This window comes from Oryzias latipes, chromosome 23, assembly GCF_053564925.1.
Source record: "Oryzias latipes strain Hd-rR chromosome 23, Olatipes_Hd-rR_3.1".
In the NCBI taxonomy this organism is placed as follows: domain Eukaryota; kingdom Metazoa; phylum Chordata; class Actinopteri; order Beloniformes; family Adrianichthyidae; genus Oryzias; species Oryzias latipes.
The window spans coordinates 24,983,994-25,005,644 of record NC_136259.1 but is presented as its reverse complement, the minus strand read 5'-3'; the positions used below and the strand labels follow the sequence as shown (position 1 = coordinate 25,005,644).

General features: G+C 44.5%; 1 protein-coding gene across 8 annotated transcripts; it reads right to left on the bottom strand.

Annotated features, from left to right (window-relative positions):
- Nucleotides 1–292: 292 nt before the first annotated feature.
- On the bottom strand, nt 293–21,135 carry upf2 (UPF2 regulator of nonsense mediated mRNA decay). 8 transcript variants are annotated; one of them, XM_011491315.4, is made up of 21 exons: nt 21,014–21,135; nt 19,114–19,476; nt 18,040–18,819; nt 17,642–17,802; nt 17,383–17,574; nt 16,930–17,079; nt 16,187–16,290; nt 16,015–16,100; nt 15,830–15,938; nt 15,591–15,704; nt 15,294–15,410; nt 14,819–15,208; nt 12,377–12,652; nt 12,121–12,304; nt 9,188–9,336; nt 8,041–8,148; nt 7,873–7,974; nt 7,619–7,792; nt 3,598–3,739; nt 2,407–2,527; nt 293–1,285 (listed from the first exon to the last, which is right to left on the bottom strand). In XM_011491315.4, the coding sequence occupies exons 2-21, from the start codon at nt 19,473–19,475 to the stop codon at nt 1,276–1,278; spliced, it is 3,831 nt and encodes a 1,276-aa protein (XP_011489617.1). In that variant the 5' UTR covers nt 19,476; nt 21,014–21,135; the 3' UTR covers nt 293–1,275. The 8 variants fall into 8 exon arrangements, with proteins under 8 accessions (XP_011489617.1, XP_020570016.1, XP_078798153.1 ...); XM_020714357.3 differs by having other exon boundaries at nt 293–1,282; XM_078942027.1 differs by having other exon boundaries at nt 7,619–7,735.
- Nucleotides 21,136–21,651: the final 516 nt, after the last annotated feature.

Below are 21,651 nucleotides of genomic sequence, written 5' to 3'. Positions count from 1 at the left end.
ACTTTACCTATGTTGACAATAGGCCACCTTTATGCATGAATGCCGGCTGCATGAACATGCTCAAACCATCATCAATCGTTCTAAAACTGTTGGCATTTAAGGTGAGATTAGCATGCAATTGTTAGCAAACTAACGCTGTGGATCTGTTCAAATAAATGATGGGAACTTTGTGGCTAAGCTAGCAAAGGCTTTTATTTTGACAGAAGTTTTAGTCCATACTTTTGCAGATAGCATAGAAAAGTTGTGTGTTAATATTTGATTGTTGTCAACCAGGATAAAAAAAGGGAAACTCTTGTTTGTTTTTCAACCATCTTTTATTCTATAATGTATTGGTTACATCAGGATTCCTTTATAAGTATCACATCATTTCGTTTGCTCAACACTTTGCAAAAGCTTAAATGGTTTTGAAAAACCCAAAACAGACTTTTTAGTCCAAAGTGTGGTAAATGTAACACAGATGTTTGCTGCACCACAAAAAAAAAAAAAAACACTAAAAGACCACAAGAAACAGAAAGTATAACGTCGACTCCTCCTCCTCCTCCTCCTCTTCATCAAACAGAAACTGAGCAAATATCCAACCAAAAAGCAGGAAAAAAAAGATTTGGTGAATAAACAAACAAATGAAAGTGTTCCTGTAGACTAAACTTTACGATGTTTTCTTCCTAGTTTTAACGTAGATTCTCTAAAGTTATGATCAAAAGACGGACTTTGCTCCATCTCTGCTAATTTCATGTAGAACGTGATCATCAAACGTAACGGCGCCACTTCTCTTTCTGGATCTTCAGTCACGCTACCAGCGTCCACGTGGATCAGAGCAAGCGTCCCACCGTGTTCTCTGCTGCAGTTCAAGTCCCAAAAGCACAAATGAAAGAAAGAAATCTGCTTGTTCACTCAGTTTTTTTATTCCTGTTCTCCTCCACCTACGAGGCGAGACGTCACCCCGCCCCACCCCCACTCGCTGTCGGGTAAGTGTAGTCTGTCGTCCCCGCGGTCAAGATGTCTTTGTCATCTCAGGCAAAAGACAAAAAAGAAAGAGAGCTGTGTGTCTGAGCCCTGACCCCGCCTCCTGGTTTTGGCTCCTCCTCCTCACGCTTTGGCCCCCCAGCAGGGGGGCAGTGTTCAGGTCAGGGGTGTGGTCTGTCCCGGCAGCAGAGTGCGTTCGGGGGCAGATTCGTTACCGATTGCGATCGGTGTTCCCCGCTGATCTCCTCCTCATCTCTCTCTCTCTCTTTTGCTGGTTCAATCTGTCTCGTGCTCGCTCGGCCCGGACTCTGCTCAGCGTCTCCTGGAGGACAAACAGAAGGTCACTGCAGCAGAACTGAAGGTCACCTCAGGCGAGCTAAAGGTCACCTCAGCCGAGCTAAAGGTCACCGCAGGCGAGCTAAAGGTCACCGCAGACGAGCTATAGGTCACCGCAGACGAGCTAAAGGTCACCGCAAATGAGCTAAAGGTCACTGCAGACGAACTAAAGGTCACCGCAGACGAGCTAAAAGTCACCGCAGACCAGCTAAAGGTCACCGCAGACGAGCTAAAGGTCACCGCAGATGAGCTAAAAGTCACCGCAGACCAGCTAAAGGTCACCGCAGACAAGCTAAAGGTCACCGCAGACGAGCTAAAGGTCACCGCGGATGAGCTAAAGGTCACCTCAGGCGAGCTAAAGGTCACCGCAGAAAAGCTAAAGGTCACCGCAGACGAGCTAAAGGTCACTGCAGACGAGCTAAAGGTCACTGCAGACGAGCTAAAGGTCACCGCAGGCGAGCTAAAGGTCACCGCAGGCGAGCTAAAGGTCACCGTAGGCGAGCTAAAGGTCACCTCAGGCGAGCTAAAGGTCACCTCAGGCGAGCTAAAGGTCACCGCAGATGAGCTAAAGGTCACTGCAGACGAGCTAAAGGTCACCGCAGACGAGCTAAAGGTCACCGCAGACCAGCTAAAGGTCACCGCAGACGAGCTAAAGGTCACCGCAGATGAGCTAAAGGTCACCACAGACGAGCTAAAGGTCACCGCAGACGAGCTAAAGGTCACCGCCGACGAACAAAAGGTCACCGCAGACGAGCTAAAAGTCACCGCAGACCAGCTAAAGGTCACCGCAGACCAGCTAAAGGTCACCGCAGATGAGCTAAAGGTCACCGCAGACGAGCTAAAGGTCACCGCAGACGAGCTAAAGGTCACCGCCGACAAGCAAAAGGTCACCTCAGGCGAGCTAAAGGTCACTGTAGACGAGCTAAAGGTCACTGCAGATGAGCTAAAGGTCACTGTAGACGAGCTAAAGGTCACCGCAGACGATCTAAAGGTCACCGCAGACGAGCTAAAGGTCACCGCAGACGAGCTAAAGGAGTCAGAGCACCAAACACACATCTGTGAGCTGCCACAGAGGTGGCACCGCCCCCATCAGGGCTTGTGTCTCACCTTCCTCCCGTTTTGAAGATGAGGTCAGCGTTGGGAGCGCCTTTGGGGTGCTGGTATCGGGGCCGGCGGTCCCGGTTGGTGTTAGCTTGAGCCGGACGCTGAGCCAGGGACTGCATCATCTCTGTCAGGCACAGAGCAAAGGCGGTTCAGTCAAAAAGCAACATCAGTGACTGACTGACAAATAACATCACTTTTAAACGGGGAACTTTCTGCTGAGTCATGGTTCATGAACACATAAAAGAGGGTTACAGTAAAAAAAAACTAGTGCAGTCAAAAGTTTGCATGCTGATGTTCAATAGACTAATAACTCCAAGGTGACGTACAGATGCTAATGTAAACGTTGACAAATTCCAATAGCATGCTAACGTTAGCAGGTTAACGTTAGCGTGCTTTCGCTATGTAGTGGCTTGGATTTGAAAGGCAATTCACTCACCATGCTCACTACTTTTATTTTAAACGACTAATATGACATCATCGACCTCACCAAGTGAAAATGTCATTAATACGAGCATTTTTAATGTTCATTTATGAATCCACCGTCTCCTGAAGATAAATACATCGATGATTTATTGAAAAAACAACTTTTTTTTTTGGCAAAAATTGTACCAACGCAATGCATTGTGGTCTTTATTCTCTGATCTAGTGAGCATCGATGTACACTGTTTTTATTTTACAGAGACTTCTGGGAAATGTCTAGGGCTCTGGATTTCAGAATTGTAGATTCGGACAGCTTTAGAAAATGGCGAACGCACTATAGAGTGGACTATGTAGTGAGCAGGGAAGGAATTTGAACACAACCTTAGTCCAGTTTTACCTTCAAGTTTTTGAAACTTTGACAAAAATAAAACAAACAACAAATCATAAAGATGATTATATGCAATAAAACAGAACTTGCTTTTCAAAGTAAAACTTCTCCGACCAAGACTCTTAAAAAACAAAAGAAGCTCTCACAACTATCACCATGGTAACTAAATTTTTGACTAACAGCAGTCAGGACAGAAACTATGGAAACAGGAACCAGGTTCTTCTGAAGCAGAACATGATCTGATGGGCTGAGACCATAGATCTGCGTTGGTTTTTCCTCGACTGACTGGTTCGACGACTTTCCGTGTACCAAGGTTTATTTAGTAACAGTGAAGCAACGACTTTACGAAGGTTATTCAGCCAAAGGATTGTGGGTGGCGGTCTCACCCTGGTAGTCCTCCTGCTCCTGCCTCTCGTTGATGTCCAGCGTGAGCTTCTTCATCCTCATGCGCTCCTCCTGCTCCGCCTGCTGCTGGTTGAAGTGGTTGGCAGCCAGGTGGGACGACAGGGGAACGTTCAGGATCTTATACTGTCGACGACAAGAACCAAACACAGAGCTCTCACCTCAGCCAGAAAAACACAACAGAAATAGCTGACATTTTTATTCCCAAAAAAAAAACCGTTTCTGGACTCGTTAGGACCTGGGTCATAAAAGTAAAAACAAACAAAAGAAAAACAGAACAGAACCTCTAAATGTTCCTTAAAGAAGGTCCATACAATGGAAACACGGCCAGCAACTCTTCATCTCAGGTTTCTCTGAGAAAAATAAAATGTTGATTTAGAAATGAAAAAATATTTCTGAATATTCCAACATTTTAAGGGAAAAATCAACATTATTAAGTAAAAAAAAAGTCAACATTTTTTAGGGTCTAAACTTAAAAATAATGAATACAATTTTGGATTTTATATCCTCCTGACAACCAGGAGGATACATATATACATATATTTATTTATTTAAATTATTTATCTTTTTATTTATTAATTCTTTGTTTTAACATCTTAACTTATTCTTTTTATATTTCAAGTGTTTTAGGCTTTTCATGCATTAACTTATTTCATTTTTTTATGTTTTAGCTGTTTTTATATTTTAACTTTTCTATTTATCACTTTTCCATTTTAGACGGTTTACGAGTGTTTCCCCCCCCTTGGTTGGGGGGTTTGTGTCGATGCTGACAGCCCGGCCAACAGGAGGACAGAGCAGACGGCGCCTTCCTGGTTCTCTCTTCTTAAGGTTTTCTCTTTCACATTTCTCTTTTACTTGTGCTTGTTTTTGTGTATTTTATTATGGGGGGCTTATTTATTTATGTTTGCATTGGAGTTTTTGCATCCTTGTTTGTTTTTAGGTACAGCACCTCGAGTTGTTATCTTAACATGAAAGTGCTATAGAAATAAAATTAATTTGAATTTGCAACCAGCAACGCGTCCTCTGCAGAGGACATTGGGGGCTTGTCAATAACACCAAATCTGAACGGGTGGAGTTCTGGGATTTGTAGTTTTTAGTGGATTTAAGGGTTTTATTCTGGTAGTGTGGAGGTTAAACAACAACTTTACAAGATGAGATAAAAACACAACATTGTAAAACATTTTGAAGAAAACAAATGGATAAAAAGATCCCGTAAAAGCAGCAGTGCTCAGAAAGTGGAGCAGCAGAAGGTGTTGAAGGTGCAGCACACAGCTCCGCTCTGTTCTGTCAGGAGCTCAAAGCAGCTTCTGTGGCGTGCAAACACGTCCTCGGCGGCTGGCTGAGGCCGTCTGTGCGTGTTTACAGAGGAAGTCATTTCCCGTGGCGCTGGAGGTTCTGTGTGCGCCCTCTGTGCTCCACGCGAGCTCCTGTTTTTTCTGGTGTGTTTGCGGCAGCTGCTGGACCGAGTCCTGGAGGAGAACTGGACACACCCTGCAGAAACACGGGCCCTGCCCTCAAACCACACGCGGCCGCTCCTCCAGGCTCCTCAGGACCCTCGACGACTGAAAACCAGCAGGAAAAAGGCGCCCGAAATTGACCAATCGCAGAAGGGAGCCAAAGATTCGAGGGGCGACTCTAAACCTCTTTTCCCCCCCACTTGTTTTAAACGACGTCCCAGAACTTAACCTGCATTCACACGGCGTCTCAGAGACTTCTGACCGAACCCCCCACACCCACGTCATGTCTGTACTGTGGGGTACCACAAGGCTACATTCGAGTTCCCATTGTCTCCTTCTTTTGTACCCATCTATAACATCCAACTCTCTTCTTCTCGCTTCTTTTTTTCCAGTCTGGTCCAACAAAAAACAACAAGAATCCATATAAATAAAGTTCAGGCTATAAAACAAAAGGAGTTTATGCAAACATACACCTTCTGTGTCAGCAGTTTCAGAACTCCCTTTTGTAACAGTAAAATCTGCTCAACACAAGAGGCCTTCAGCTCTGATCTGTTTGCTCAGCTGTTGGACAGGACAAGTTTGAAAAAACAGAAAAACCAAGAAAACAGACATATTCAAGACAAGAAAAACCTCGTATATTGATTTGCGGCAAGTAAAAACCTTATTTGGTCCTTTAGAAGATCTGCACATAACTGTCTGACACATAAGAGTTCTGGTTCCGCCGGTGGAACCACTAGAACACGATAGTTTATATATCAGGCACTATAATCCCTGAAATTCCATCTGATTGTTTGCCTGGTAGATGAAAATTAAAGATACTTCAAAAAACGCTCTACTCAGAATCAGACTCAGATTTGGATAGAAATCTTCATCAGAGTCACATTTCTGACATGGAAGATGGAAAAACTTCCCAATTTTCTAACCTACAACCTTCCAATCAGCGGTTAACCCCTCTCCCTCTGTGCCCTCAGAAAACGAACAGCCATTCCGACAAGAGTCAGAATAAAAGCTCTGGTAACTGGTGCCGCACTCATCAAAGCAAAGAAAAAAGAATAAAACCAAAGCAGAAGACCTGTAAAGTAAAGTTCTTCACATTTCTGGGTGTGGAGCGTCTGCCAAAACCACAGAAAAGGAAAACGAGCAACAATTGGAAGGACACAAACGGAACACTTTTCTTTTGTAAATGAACCAGAAGAAACAACGTCTGCGCTCAGATTCTTCTCGACTTCACACAGAAGAATCAGACTCGTTTGCCTTCAGTGTTTCCAGCAGTTCTACAGACGTTAGAGCCTGGAAGACGGGGTTCTAGTTTTTGTCTCCGATTATTCACACTTTAGTTCTAAAGTTCATCAAACTTTCACAAAGTTGTCTCACTGGTTTATAAAAATATTTCCAAAATGGCCTCTCACAGGACGCTGCGGACATTCTGAAATCTGTTTTCTCTTTGCAAAAATTAGAAACAACTTCATCATCATCATGGCGAGGCTTCGTAAACGAAGATTATGAAGAGGGCTGTCCACGTCTTCTACAAGCTCGGTCGTGGCTGAGCAATCCAATATGGAAAAGGCAGACCCTGCAGCAGAGGCTGCAGGTGAAAGTCTGTTCTGGATTCGGTGCAGTCGTGAGGCCGGCTATTCTCCTTTGTCGTTTGTCTTTTAGACTAGCCCGTCGCTTGTCTTCAAAAGAGGAGACAGCGTCTTTGATGTACTGGCGCCAGGTGTCACGACCTTTTGCCAGAATAGACCACTGACGATGGTCGATGTTGCAAGCACCAAGGGATTTCTTGAGAGAGTCTTTGTATCTCTTTTTTGGTGCCCCTCTATCTCGCTGGCCTGATGCAAGTTCGCCATACAGAGTGATCTTTGGCAGTCGGTGGTCCTCCATCCAGTGTACATGTCCAGCCCACTGCAGTTGCGACTTAAGAAGCCTGGCCTCTATGCTTTGGATGTCTGCCCTCTCGAGGACTTCGACATTGGTGACAAAGTCGCTCCAATGGATGCCAAGAATGGTGCGTAGACAGCGCTGGTGGAAACGTGCGAGGACTCGCAGGTGATTAGAAAAATTAGAAACAACTTAATGAGGTGTTAATGTACTGAGACTAATTTAAGACAAAAAAGAAAAAGAATCCATGATAGGAGACTAATCTGAGACCAAAAAAAAAATCTGTGAGGCTGGAATTATTTAAGACCAATTTGGGACAAAAAAGGAAAAACCATGAACAAAAACTAAACGGAGACTAATTAAAGACAAAAACAGGAATTCATGTGTGTTTATGTGTGTGAAAGTGATTATTTTCAGCCCTCATAAAACTGATTTACTTTACAAACTATAATCAGCTCTAAATTAAATGATGGAATCAATCATGACCATCACTTCTTATTAAATACTAATGTTAACCAGGAACTACGATTAGATGTGTCCATCCACATTTGGAAACAATGTTATCTCCTGTTTACTACGGTAAATCAGTCAGAAAAAGCTGAAGGGATGAAAAGCAACCAGGGAACCGACTGGAGTGTAGAATGTGGGTCTGGAGCCAAACCTTTACCTGCTGCTTGTTGCCTTTGCGCGTCAGCATGACGAACTGCATGGTGTCCGAGCCCTCCGAGTCTCCCTCCATGATGCACTGCTGTCCAGATCCGCTCTTCTTCAGCTGACTCTTCAGCTGCAGCGGGATGGCCACGTCCAGCTGGTGCACCTTCACCGCCTCCCCGCTGCGCTGCTGTGGCGTCAAAATAGAGGAATCTCGTCAACGTCGCCGGTTCCCTGCGGCGCTGTTTTAGGAGTGCAATCCAGGCTTACCTGCAGGTTCTCCAGCATCATCTTATCCAGAGCCTGAATGAAGTCCTCATCTTCAGCGCACGCCACGTGCTTCAGCCCGCCGCCACGGATGGTCACTTCCTGCTGACGAGTCAAAGTGAGAGGCGGCTCTGCAGCTTCACGGCTGCTCGGAAACTGGACCCCTCTTACATTGTTCTCCTCATCAGTCTCATTTTCTTTATTGGAGTCGGTCAGATAGTCTGTGTTCTCCTCTTCCTCCTCCTCATGCTCCTCCTCCTCCTCATTTTCTGACCCTTCCTGTGATGAAAAACAGTGAAAAAGAAACACAGGAGGAATGATTTTCATCTGAAATCAAACTCTGATGCACCTCCTTTGATTTCCTGCTGTCACTAAAATAAATACTTCAAAGCGCTTAAAGCGGAGAATGAAGCTTTCATTCAACACTGGAGATAAAAGAACGAGCAAAGTTAATGAACACAGCAGCAGTTCCCTCAGCTGAACGTGCGAGCATCGCTGGACTTTGGCTCCTTCCTGGTGTTTTACTCAGAAAAATACCTTGAAGAAAAGCAAACACTGTCGCAGCCGTCGGCTCTGGAAAACACCTGCCTTCACGTCAAAAACAAAGAGAAACTTGAAAACGAATTCTTCACATTAAGAGCGTGACTCTGCACCAGCAGCTCTTCTCCAGCCTTTTTCAGCCCATCAGTGAAAACATCTGACACCAAATCACTCAACTACATATAGAAATGATCATATAATGATATATAGATACATTTTCTTTACTGATGACTGTTTTTACTTTTTTATCTTTGAGCATAAAAATGAACGTTTCCTAATTTATTACCAAACTGTGATCGATGAGACTTTTTAAAGGCGGATTCTCGAGGAGTTCGGAGGCGAAAGAAATCCCTAGGTGGAGTTGGAGACGGTAATTTTTCTGGAAATTTCACCATGGCGAGGTCAAAGGTCAACAAAACTTCAGTTGTGGCTGTAGACTTACAGTGTATGGGTGCGATTTGGGGAGTGGGAAGTTTTCTCTTCCCATATTGTGTGAAAAATCGTCAAATTTCACACTTTGCCACAAAGTGGCCGTGATGCCGTAGTGGCCATCCCATAATAATTTTTAACTTTCCTTTGGATATCCTCGACACGTGTGTTTTGGTTTCATTCTTCAATTTTGACCAACTTTCTTTGATTTGTTAACCAATCGTTTTCTTTGGTGGTTTCTCCCGATGTGATGATGATTTAAAAACTATATTTCTGGAGATGAATTCAGCGTCTCAGAGTCCAGAGTGACCGGTAGGGCGGCGAACATCTGAGGAGCGCAGGAACTCACGTCCTCCTCCTGCTCGTTCATTTCACTCTCATTTCCCGACTGCTCCTCCGTCTCAGCACCACCCTCCTCCTCATCGTCGTCGTCTTCCTCGTCCAGACCCTCGCCCTCGCTCATGGCGCTGGAGCGGCCGTCCTTCTCTGCCGCCAAACCTTAGGGAAAACACACACAAAAAAAGGGGCGTCGTTCTTCAGGTTTCATTCCTCTTTGATGACTTCCACGTTTGGACTCAGGAGGTGATGAAGAACCTCAGCTTCATGGAGCAAACGAGGGGCAGGAGCTGCAGATCAGGTACTGCTGTAGAATGTGATCCAACAAGCTGATGGGAAAAAACGGCGCCGCTGTTCGGCTCCGAAGAACCTTCTCTGCCGCCGGAGGTCCAACCTCCGGCTCTGAACAGAGACGCCTCCAAAAAAAGCTCAGAACCCGGACTTTGGAAGGTCACTTTGATATTTTTGGCGTCCGCAGTTCCGCTCCAGCTTCCGGAGGCCGCGGATCAGCTCGTCACGCTTTCTTTCCGCATTCCACGTCAACAGCTCGAGGGGGCGGAAGAAGGATGAGCTCAGCCGGACGCACCTGTAGGAGCGACCCCGCCCTGCTCCCTCAGCATTCCTGAACGCCGTGACCTCACTCCGGCACGCAGAGCTGCTCCCTCTTTCAGCCGCCTCGGTTTATTTACGACGGCTTTGAGCGTTTGATCTGGAGCTTAAAAATCAATTAAACTGCGTTTTTTCAGGCGGCGCTCATCAATCCGGACGCTCCGGAAGGTTAAAAACAGAAACCAAAACAAACGGCGTCTGAAACCGTGACGCCATGCTCCTGAGAGCAGCAGCATCATCACTAAAGTCATCCAGAAGATGAGACTCTGTTCATTTCAATAATCATCAGAAAACAGAACAGCAACAAAAAACACCACAACTTTATGAACCAAATACGGAATATTTCCATCTATAAATATAAAATCAAAAGGAAAAATGTGGTTTCAGAGGTTTCTATGTTGGTTCGCTGATATTTAGGGTTACATTTTATTCTGTTTTTTAATTAATTCTAATGTGAAATGATTGAAAAGATTAACCACTTTTTAATCACCTTCATGAATATTTTTTGTTTTAGGTGAAAATGTTACCTGACAGCCCCCTAAACTGAATGACTGTTTCAACTTCCATGTTTGTAAAACTGCAGGTCAGTTTCTGGAGATAAAACTTTCAGCTTTTTCAATAAAACCGTTTAAAGATCCGCTCAGATAAAAAAAACGTCCTTTTGGAGAGAACGTGGAGAGGAAGGGGGGCGGAGTTGTTCTGTGCCAACAGTCACAGCTTAAAGGTGAATTTGAACTCCTGCCGCTCTGCAGAAACTATGTCCTAGAAAACAACAGGTTTTTTGATTTAGGCTGAAAACAGCAGAACAGGGGTAAAAAGAAAAAAGATCAGAGGATGATGAGAGTGGAACTTTAAGATTATTCAGACCGGACCTTCAAGTCTAACGTTAAGAGTTCAGATTATTGTTCTGCTAACCCAAAACTTATAAAACGACGGAGGGAATTCTGCTTTAGGATTTTCTAATAGAGCGCAGTAACACACCATCACAATGCCACCACCATGGCTAAAGTGTGTTTGGATTGACTCCAGATATTTGGATGTCAGTCCGGATGTCCCTCTGTGTTCCTCCTTCCTCCTTCAACTTTACGGATCCACGTTGGTCCTAAAACACATCAACTCTGACCTGAACTGAGTCCAGTGAGGCCTGACCTTCTGCTTAGAGTCCTCCTTGTGTTCTTTAACCTGTAACCTGGCTGGGGAGGTTCTTCACTGCTTCAGGTTCCAGGAACTTTGGTGGAACTGAAATTTTGTTCTGATTCAACTGAATGGGGGTGGGTGTGTGTGTGTGTGTGTGTGGGGGGGGGGGGGGGGGGTACGTCTTCCACAGACTGGAAGGAGAATCTCTCCAGATCAGATCAACAAACCAGATCGGCCCACGACCTTCACCACCAGAGGAGCATCTGATGACATGATGCCAAAACAAGGAGCTTCTCTAAGCTCCTCCTTGACCTTCATGTGATCACCCCCCCCCCTTCAATCAGTCCAACCTGACTGGCAGCTTGTGGCAAATCATCACCAGCATAGTTGGCAGCCTCTTCAGGAAGTGGAAATGAGCGCTGAAGTGGTATTTCCTGTCGGCCGGTGCTCCTCAGGCTTCACCCCAGAGACCGAAGAACGAAACAAACCATTACGGCTTTGGATCGTCTGGCTTCACCGCTGCTCGTGTTTTCTGTTTCAGCTGCTCCACATACTTCAGCGATGACACAACGAGCATCTCTGAGACCTGAGCTCTCAACAGGAGCGCTTCTGGATTTGTTTGTTGAGGGAAAAGGGGATTACGGGAATGTTCTCCTGATGTTTGTCTGACAAACTCTGGTTCCTCGTAATCTTCACTTGAATCTTCAGAGGGAATTTTCCCATTTGGCTCTGTGTTTGTGGAGAAATCTGATTGTGACAAACTTCAGCTCTCTGGCGCCTCACTGTGGATGCTCTCATGGAAGGAAAATTTAGACATGAGCACAAACAGATATTAGACTGCCTTGCTCAACGGCACATCTAAATCTGCAATTAGCTCTTAAACATAAAAACCTTCAGAATCTTGAGGCTGAAAGTGAAGAAAGGTTCGTTTTCTAGCCTCAAAGAAATCTTTTTATGATCCATAGATCTGAAGATAGATCTAGAAGCTGCTGGAACCTCTGACCTGACCCAGTGACCCCCCCTCCCCTCCACACCCTTTATAGAAACCTGTCGGACTGAAAGAGGCGGGTCAGGGATGCACCCTCCTCCTCATCTGGGAAAAATGCGGCTCCACTGGCCGACCTGGAGCTGCAGAACCGGCAGAACCGGCTGCAGCACAAGCAGCAAACGCCGACGACAGGCACGCCGCGCGACTCTTACCCAGTTTGAAGAGCACCTCCCTCTCCAGGTCGGCGACCTGCTTGGTGGCCTCCTCCAGGGAGCCGCTGAGCCTCATCTTGGGCCGCAGCAGCTCCAGCGTGTCGCTGATCATGTAGTCGATGTCGATTGGGAACGGGTGGTCCTTGGTCCAAATGTCCACGCTCTTTTTCCACCAGATGTAGCGCTGCGGAGACACAGGAGGGGGCTGTGAGGCGGCGCTTGGCGCTCACGTTACGGTGGCGTGGACGCCTCAGACCTGGAAGTAGATGAGGAAGCAGTCGAGCTTCTTCTTGCTGGAGCCGCGGTCAAAGTACTGACCGCAGGTGTCCAGGAGGGTGCAGACCAGCCGGATGCGGAACAGGTGCTCAGGAGGATCCAGGGGACTGGCGCCGCCGTCCGGGTTCACCCCGAAGGAGATGAAGGAGAAGAGCGTACGGAAGATGACGGCCGACTCTACCATCCGGTAGTTGTAGAGCTCGCCCAGGAATTTGGCGCTGCTGATGCGGCGCTGGTTAAACTTGGGCTGGTTGACCTGCAAACAGACCAGAAACATTCAAACGTGTCCAACGAACTCCTGCTAGCTGAGGGTCACGACTCGTCACATCAGGAACACTTCTTTGTAAAACCACAATGTTTGATTGTCAAATGAAACCCAGGAGAATTCAAGACGCTGACGTTTTTCTGGAGGTTTCGCTCTTTTCTTTGTTGTTTTTTGGTCAAAATTTCCGGTTCAGCTACAGAGGAACAGTGGTTTTTCTCCTCGTGTTTAGCAGATGTCCCTCATAATCTGAACCTCCTCGTGTTCTTGGTTCTGTGGATCTACGAGGCTGACAGAACTGGTGATCATCATCATGGCGTCCTCTGGCGCTCGCAGCACAATCGTACCATTCTCAGGTTGTGAAATGAGCCCAAACCATCTGGAATTTGGACTAAAATAAACTCATGGGTGTTTTGTTTTTTTAGAAAATGGTTTTAAAGTAAAAGAAAAAAATGTAAAAAATTGGGCTGTAGGTTTTTGCCCACATCACTCAGCATCCAATCACTTCAAATCACAAAAAAGAGAAAATGTGTCAAATGTTTTAGAAAAGTCATTCACAGAAAACGACAGGATAGTTTGATTCAGATCATTACAGAGCGATGTTTAGCGTTGAAATGAGAAAGTTCAGAGGGGCGGGGCTAAAGCTAGAAGGTTCAGCAGTGTCGTTTCCATCAGTCTGCACTTCAGGAATCAACAAAAAATGTGCCGTTTGCTGCCAGCAGGTTCGGGGTCAGCGAGGAGCTCAGGTTAAACCAGTCACTCCTCGAGCCGTCAACCGGAGGCTTCGGCGTGTCGAGCGACACGTAGCCGGACCGCCACGACTACAGCGAGGAGCGAGGAGATTCCAACGTGGTCTGAGCCGCTTCTTTCATCAACGATCACCCAGCTGAGCGGTGAAGTCGCTCCAACCAGAGAAAGTTCAACTTTTTTCACCTTAAAACTAAAAAGGAAACTTTTCATTTTAAGCTAGAGTTTAGAAAAACAAATAAATATAAACAGATATGAATGAATATTGAAATATGAGAATCCAAAATCTTTAGCATTTTTTATCTATATTTGTTGTTGTTTAAAATCTGTTGAATTTTTATTGTTTTGAGAGACGAAAAAAAACTTTTTTATTAAGTAAAAGGGGCAGAAATAAAACATTTACTTTTTTTAAAAACCCTTTTATGGTCACAAAAAACTGGTTTGTGTGTTTAATGGGAATTAATTAATTAAATAAATCTATATTGTTTAAAAAGGCGAAACAACATAAGTTTTATTCTCTATCTGCATGATCTGTTCTTTACCTTTAAGAACAGACGGCTTCTGCTGCCCCCAATACCCCCCAAAGGTCTTTTACCCCCTTTACTTTTCAGATGAAGGAAGCCCCCCCCCCTTTCATTTATTAGAATAAAGTCAACAAATGATTAGAAAAACATCAACATTTGACAATTTTGAGAGAAACATCTCAATTCTGAGACTAAAGTTTTACAATAAAAAAACACAATTTCTGAGAATAAAATCAAACTTTTTTGCTTCGAAAAGTTGTAGTTTTACAAATTTGACAGGTTTTCAAAAATAAAAATATTAAATTTAGCTTCAAAAAAATTCAGAGAAATCTGATGGATATGATTAGCTTTTATGGTAAATGTACGACTTTTTTTCAACAAATGACTACTTGTAAGTGCACAAATTTATCCTCGTAAAATCTTTTTTAAATAACAAATATTATTTTTATCATGGAATAATTTATACTTGTCATGAATTTACTAAGTTTCTTTTTGTGAAATTTTTTAGTTTTTTAAATAATTATCTTCATAAATCAACAAATATTCTCATAAAATTTTCCAGTAATCGTATGACTAAACTGTACAATCTTTATGTTTTTCTTATATCTTTACGACTTTATTGTCACATGTTAAAATATTTTCTTTTATAGTGGCCCTAATACTCTGTCATATTTTTATGTTTAGAAATGTTTGACCTTTTTACGTGTTTATGAAGTCTGATTACTAAGACATAACGTTTTTTACCTAAACCATTTTTTTTTACGTTAGGTAATAAACACAGAAATGTGGAGAAACGGTTCAGAGAGTGGGAGGAAGCGTTTTCATGAAGATCCACGTCATTTCAAGCTTGATAGGAATGACTTGAAAGCTGGAAGGATTCGGTTCTTACCTCCATGCCCAGCCGTATGTCCTCCAGCACGCTGTCCACCACGTGGATGCCCACGTCCTCCTGGTAGGCCACCAGGCCGGCCAGCAGGTTGGCCACGCAGTGGATGCTGTTGTACTTGACGTTCCAGATGTTGACCATGCAGCAGATCAGGTAGCTCTTCACGTCGGGGTCCTGCCAGGGCAGCTTGCGCATCTGCCTGAGAACCTTCTCCGTGGTGACTTTACTCAGGTCCTTGTAGAGCAGCTTGCGGATGTACTCCTGCAGCGGAGGCCTCTTCTTCTTCACCGTCTTCTCCATGGGGGGAGGGTTGCAGTAGTAGTAGGCGTTCTCCACCATGGTGACGTAGCGTGCATCCAGATGCTGCGCCTGCTTCTTCCGCATCATTTGCTCCTGGAAGAGTGGATAAAACACGGGATGAGCTCCGGAGCTACTCCTCTGGAGGGTTTGGCCGCCGGTGTCACGCGTTTGTACCGACCAGCAGGACGCTGGTTCGCAGGTGGGAGTCTGGGGAGCGGAAGAGGAAGCGGCCGCAGGTCTCCAGCAGCGTGCACGCCATCTCTATGTGGTGATGGGTAAAGTCAGACAGCAGCATCTGCAGCGACAAACACAAGAACACTCTTTTATTGCTTCAGCTGAGAACTTTAAGGTTAAAACAATAACAAAATATAAGAGTTTATCTTTGGTTCTGTTTGAAAACTCAATAAGTGATGGATGTACACATAAGAGCCAAGATGATTGATGGGTTTTGGGCTCAGGAAAAAGCCCCACCCACCTTGAGACAGTGCAGAGTGTCGGTTTTGGAGAACATCTTGAACTTGGCCAGCTCGCCGATGAACCTCACGGTTTTATTTTTGGTTTCGATGTTGATCTGGTCCTTCTTACGAATCTAAAACAAGCAGGAATCAGATTCACAAAGATTATTTCCTACAGAAGATCCAAACTGCGTCTCTGGAAAAGCAAACTTTAGGTTAATTTAGGATTTAGGATCATCTGGTGATGAGGAGGACCTACGTGAAACCGGAAGTCTCCCTTCAGCATGGAGCACAGATCTTCAGCCACATCAGACATGCAGGGATGCAGAGTTGCAACCAGGCGAGAGTAAAACGGCAGCAGATCCAACCTGAGAGAGGGGAATGAGTCAGCGCTGCTGATGTGGAGCCACGGCGCCCCCCGGTGGTGATTCAGGGAGAGCCTACCTCTGCCGGGGCACGGTGAACAGGGCTCGGACCAGCTTCCTCCTGTTGGCTTTGGTGTTCATGTTCATGCAGAAGTCCATGGCGGCCTGCAGGATGAACACAGGCCTGATTAAACTCACGAGTGAAGGACGCTCTCCGCCTTAAAAACGTGACCGTCTGCGTTAGTCGTCACCTTGTCTATCAGGTCTCTGTTGACGCAGTTGGGAAGCTGCTGGATGAAGGCGTCCACGATCAGCTTCAGGTGGGAGCCGGTGCTCGCCTCCTCGTCCTCTTGTTCTGCACGGGAACATTCACGGACGTCAGGATTAAACAAATGACGGTGACTGCCTTTTAAATTCTCTCAGAGGGTCTGAAGATGACAAAAACCTCCTTCGGTTTTTCCAAATAAAAACCTCTCAAAATGAGAAGTTTTTGTGGTTTTGATCAAATTAAATCTGAGATTTTTCCAAACAAAATTCCAATTACAGATTTGAATCCATTTTTGCATTCCTCTCTGTAGTTTCTGTTAGACGCACTCCAGTGAAAAGGGTGTTTTTGTCATATTCTTGAGACCGTTTTCTTATGATGGAGCACATATATAAAGAAAATTAAGCTCAAAATTGGATTTCTGAGTATTTCTTTAGACAAGAAAATACACTGGGCAGGGCAACAAGCTGCCTGCTCTGCTCCATCCTGATGCATCCACTGTCAGACAAACAGATCTACGAACGTCTTTATTTTCCTCGTCTGAGCTGGAATCTGGATCTAAACTGTAGGATATTGCTCGCCATTGTTAATGTTAGCTTGAGGGTGTGAGGGGCATTAAGCTAGGGGGAGAGCACGTAAACAGAAGGCTGATGGGAAAGGAGGGAGGGACTTTAAACAGCAATTTCAAACGAATCCCTAAAATCAGTTTCTCGTGGCGTCATTACTGACCCTGCTCATCCAGCAGCTTTTTGGCCAGCTCCTCATTCTCCACCTCATCCGTCCCCTCCAGCTCCAGAGGCTCATCTGCGATGTCCAGGGCCTCCAGCTCCAGCTCCAGCTCCTCGGTGGTGCTGGCCGCCTCCTTTCCGTCTTTGCCATCTGACCCCAGGACCCATGAGGACAGAAGGAGAACATATAAGGCACGATGGAGAAGTTTCAACGTTTAGATGAACTCTTTAAATGTTGTTTTTATCGGAGTTAACCCTGAACAGAACTCTTGTAATAAACCCTTTAAAAACAGAAAATATTCATATATTTTATATTCATAAAACGAGTCGGTTTTTGAAAGGAGGTGAGAAGAACTGAGGCCCAATGTGGTTCCAGCTGATGTTTTATTCCTTCAGAACCTAAATGAGCCTTAAAGAGCTTCTACACAGCTCTGTTACTGTTTGGAATCAGAACCTTTGGCTTCGTCCTTGTCCTTTCCCTGGCTGCTCTTCTCGTTGTCCTTGAAGAGGATGGCAGGGACAAAGGCCTTCAGGTCCACCAGGTTCTCATAGAAGTTGCGAGCATCTTCATCCTCCCAGATTCCTCCCTCCAGGTCGTATTCCCCTGGCTTCCCCGGGGTGAAAATGTCGATGCCGGGTCCGTGCTCTGCGGGGACAACGTTACGTTAGCATGCTAACATGTTTGGCTCCCTGAGGACTAAGGGGTCACTCACCCTCCTGCACGGTTTTGTCCTGGGGAAGTTCTGGCATGTTCTCGTCCAGCAGATCAGCCAGAGATTGAGTGTTGGCCAGAAGCTTCTGGTAGGAGGTGGCAAACTCCTCATACTGCTTATGCCGGTCCTCGCTCAGCTCCCCTTTGGAATGCAGGATGCGCCTGCAGAGGAGGACGAGTCGCAGAGAGAGGAACCGAGCGAAGAACAGAGTGAGGAACCGAGTGAGGAACAGAGTGAAGAAAAAGAGTGAAGAACAGAGAGAGGAACAGAGTGAGGAACAGAGTGAAGAACAGAGAGAGGAACAGAGTGAGGAACAGAGTGAAGAACAGAGAGAGGAACAGAGTGAGGAACAGAGTGAGGAACAGAGTGAGGAACAAAGTAGAAACTCTGGATCTCACCTGTTCTGTCTCTCAATGTTCTGCAGCTCTCGGTGGTCTTTCTTCAGGTGCTTGGTGAGGGAGGTAAAGTATTCTCGCAGAAGGTTCTGGAAAGGCTGCTGCTTCTCCACGCTGATGATCTCACAGGGTGGGAAGGTCAAGTCAAACTTCTCGGCCGCCAGCTTGACCTTGCGTGGAACCAGACCAGCGATGTCGTCTCCGCAGTGCTTACAGAAGCTGATGACCACAGACACGTGCGTGTGCGTCTCGCGGTCGGTTCCGATGATGTTCTTCAGCTGCTCGTAGATGAGCGACAGCCCTTCCTTGTCGGTGAAGAGGCCGACTATGGTGAGCTCCGCGATGAAGCGCAGGTCCGTGCGCAGCTTGCTCACGTTGGGCGCCTTGTCCTCCTTCCGCGCTTCGAAGTGCTTCTTCCACGCCAGCAGCAGCAGCGGAGCGAATTCGGCGTAGCGCTGATGGAACAGCGAGCACAGGTGCACGGCGCAGCCCACGTCGGAGATCTTCAGCTTGGCCTCCACCACCGAGCTCACAGCCTCACCGATGTATTTGCTGAGGTTGAGAGAGGCAAAATCGTTGGAGAGCGCGTCCCGCTGCTGCTCGGTGAGCGTGCGCAGCTTCTTCACGAAAGCCGTGTTCTTCTTAAGGCTGGAGTCCAGCCGGCTGAAGAAGGCCTCTTCGGGCCGGCACTCGTGGGCGTTCTGGTTCTTGCTGCGGAGTTCCTTCCTGCAGTGGTGGCGCTCCCAGGCCTCCTGGTGCAACTGATGCCCCTCTTCCTTTTCTCTGCGGACAGAACAACGTAACGTTTCTCTCCAACTGAATTCTCAGCATTTTAGCTCCTGGTTGCAGACAGGAAGTTGCAGTTATTTTTATTCGCAATGTTATGTGAAGCTGCACAGACGCTAACAAGTCAAAAAAAAAACTCTAAACATCCAAATTCTGACTTAAATAAAAGTGTTTATTTAAATTAACTGCAGAAAGGAATTAAAAATATAGATTATAAAATATAAAGAATGAATTTAACATGATTGAAGCCCAAATTTTCTCATAAACACATTGAGTTGCATATTCTCTTACTTCACAAGAGCTGCCTCCTCCTCACGCTGCCGTTTGGCCTCCTCCTCCTGGAGCTTTCTCTCCTGCTCCTCCTGCTGTTTCTTCTCCTCCTCCTCTCGTTTCTTCTGCTCTTCCTCTGCTTTTTGTTTTTCCTCCTCTTTCTTTTTGCGCTCCTTTTCCTCTTTCTTCTTTTTTTCCTCCTCCATGCGCTTCCTCTTGTCCTCCTTGCTGAAGTCCTTCTTGCTGCTCATCTTGACCTCCTCCTTAGATCGGTCTCGAGGAAACGTCGCCTTTTTCTCTCCTTCTTTGTCCTTCTCTTTGCTGCTGAAAGTGCCGGGGTCTTTTTCCTCCATGTTTACAGAGTGTTTGTTTTCAGCAGGCATACTGAAAGCAGCCAAAAGGAAAAAATTTTCTTTTTAGAGCAGTTTGCAAATGAAGACACATTAGAATTGATCCGTATGAACTACATTTCCACCCTCATATGAGGCCTGGAGCTGTGAACATGCAGCTAAGATCAAAGACACGGACAGCAGAAATGAACTTTGTAAGGGTGGATGTTCAGTAGAACTGTTACTCCACATAAAACAAAATAAAAAGTCAGTTGAGGGGATTTGGACATCCGGCCAAAACGCCACCAGAACACCGTCTGAGTGAGAGATTATGGAAATATTTAACAGGGAGGAGCCCCTGTAGTGGACCCAGAGTGCACTGGACAGAGAAGTCCCCAGAGCAGTGTTCTTAATTGATTAGTAAAATCTATTTGAACTCTATAAAAAGAAAAAAAATATGTATATATCCATCAAGTAAAATTCTCCTTTATAAATAAACGAACCCACATCTGCATCAGGGCTGAAAAACAACATGTTTTCTCACTATCAAACTTTTATTTTATTTATTATTTTATTTTATAGTCTTTTCATATTTAATAATCAGTTAGAATTGATTTCATGTTTCCTAAAAACAAAAAAGAAATCATTGGTTTGTGTTACACAAACCAAGATGCGAGAATGATGATACCCAAAAACAGATGTTTCCAGTGATCTAAATTTATTTTACCTCAAATCAACAGATCAACAACATTTATAACACAACCAAAGTTGTCTTAAAGCACAACACAAAAAGCAAAAGGACATCAAAAAGATCGTTACCAAATTATTTTAATCCAACTCAATCCAGATTATTCCAGTGAATCTAGATTATTTTAAAATCCATGACATTAACAAATCCATAGTTTAAAATTATTTATTAAAAAAGATTTAAAACAATGGCAGACACACGACAAATAACAAAAAAGTTATTGAACAGTTGGAATAAAAAACAGCAGTTGTGAACCGATCAAAGTGGATTCTTGCCGGTTAAGGAAAAAGTGGCGATCATTGCTTCTTTTTCTAGTATTTTTTATTTACGTTAACACCGCATTTATGAAACTCGAAACACTGGAAGCTTTAAATGTAATGCATTCTAAAGTTATATTTAAAAAAAAAAGCATTCATGTTCACTTGTTGTCTCTACATGGACGGTTTAAAAGCCAAGGCTAGAATTTCTTTCCACATCCGTAGTTTCAAGATGAGAGCCGCTCACCCACGCAGCGACTCGCCCGGAGATACAGTCTCAATAGAAAACCTCTCATTTAATATTTGTTAAAGATTTAGGCAATAATCGCATAAAAGAGGTCCACTCCATATCGTTATACGGGATCTGACAGAAGTAAAGTTCGGTTTCAGATTCAAAACAAACCCAGAATTAGCATTAGCATTAGCCCAGAAAATTAAGCTTCGATGAAACAACAATTAAACAAGCTCAGCTTCTTAGTCACTAGGTAATACGCCGCTATAATGTAAAATTTAAATACCCAAATTTAAAAAAAGAACCTAAAATGCTCGAATCTAATTCATAAACCAACTAAAATGAATAGTTTTACCTGCTAATTGTAGCACAACAAACATCGAAGACAGGTTTCCGTGTAAACGGACGTAGGACCTCTTATTTTGGTCGCTGAAAATATGCCTTTTCAAAATTAGAAATAATTATCTTTACCCTTTTATTTCAAATCTAAATGTTTTTTCTTTGCATATTTTCTATAAGTTTTATAGTGTAATTTATCTAAAGCAACAAGGATATGATATATAAAAGATAATTAAGTTAACAGGCATTACTTTGGAACACTTTCCCTCCTAACGTGTTTTGGGCGGCAATTTAACAGTTTTGACAGTTTTTTTGTTTTAACTTCTTTAGATTGTCTTTTGACGCCTAAAACCTGCATAAAATACATTTTGAAAATACAATTTAAATAAGTAATTTGCAATTCACTGCAACTGACGTTTACAGCCTTGTTTAGACCATTTAAAAACCATGATTAATTTACTTTGACAAGTTAAACTCCACAGCTTTGACAGCAGGCAACGTATTTAAGCTTTATTTTGGGGGGGGGGACTTCCCTATCATATTCACAAAATGATAGACAGTTTTTGACTCCTGCACAGTGTCTCTTAAAATATGGTTAGTAGGTAATGTGAATTTGGAATTAAGACTTTCTCTTTAAAAAGTAGTTTTTTCTTT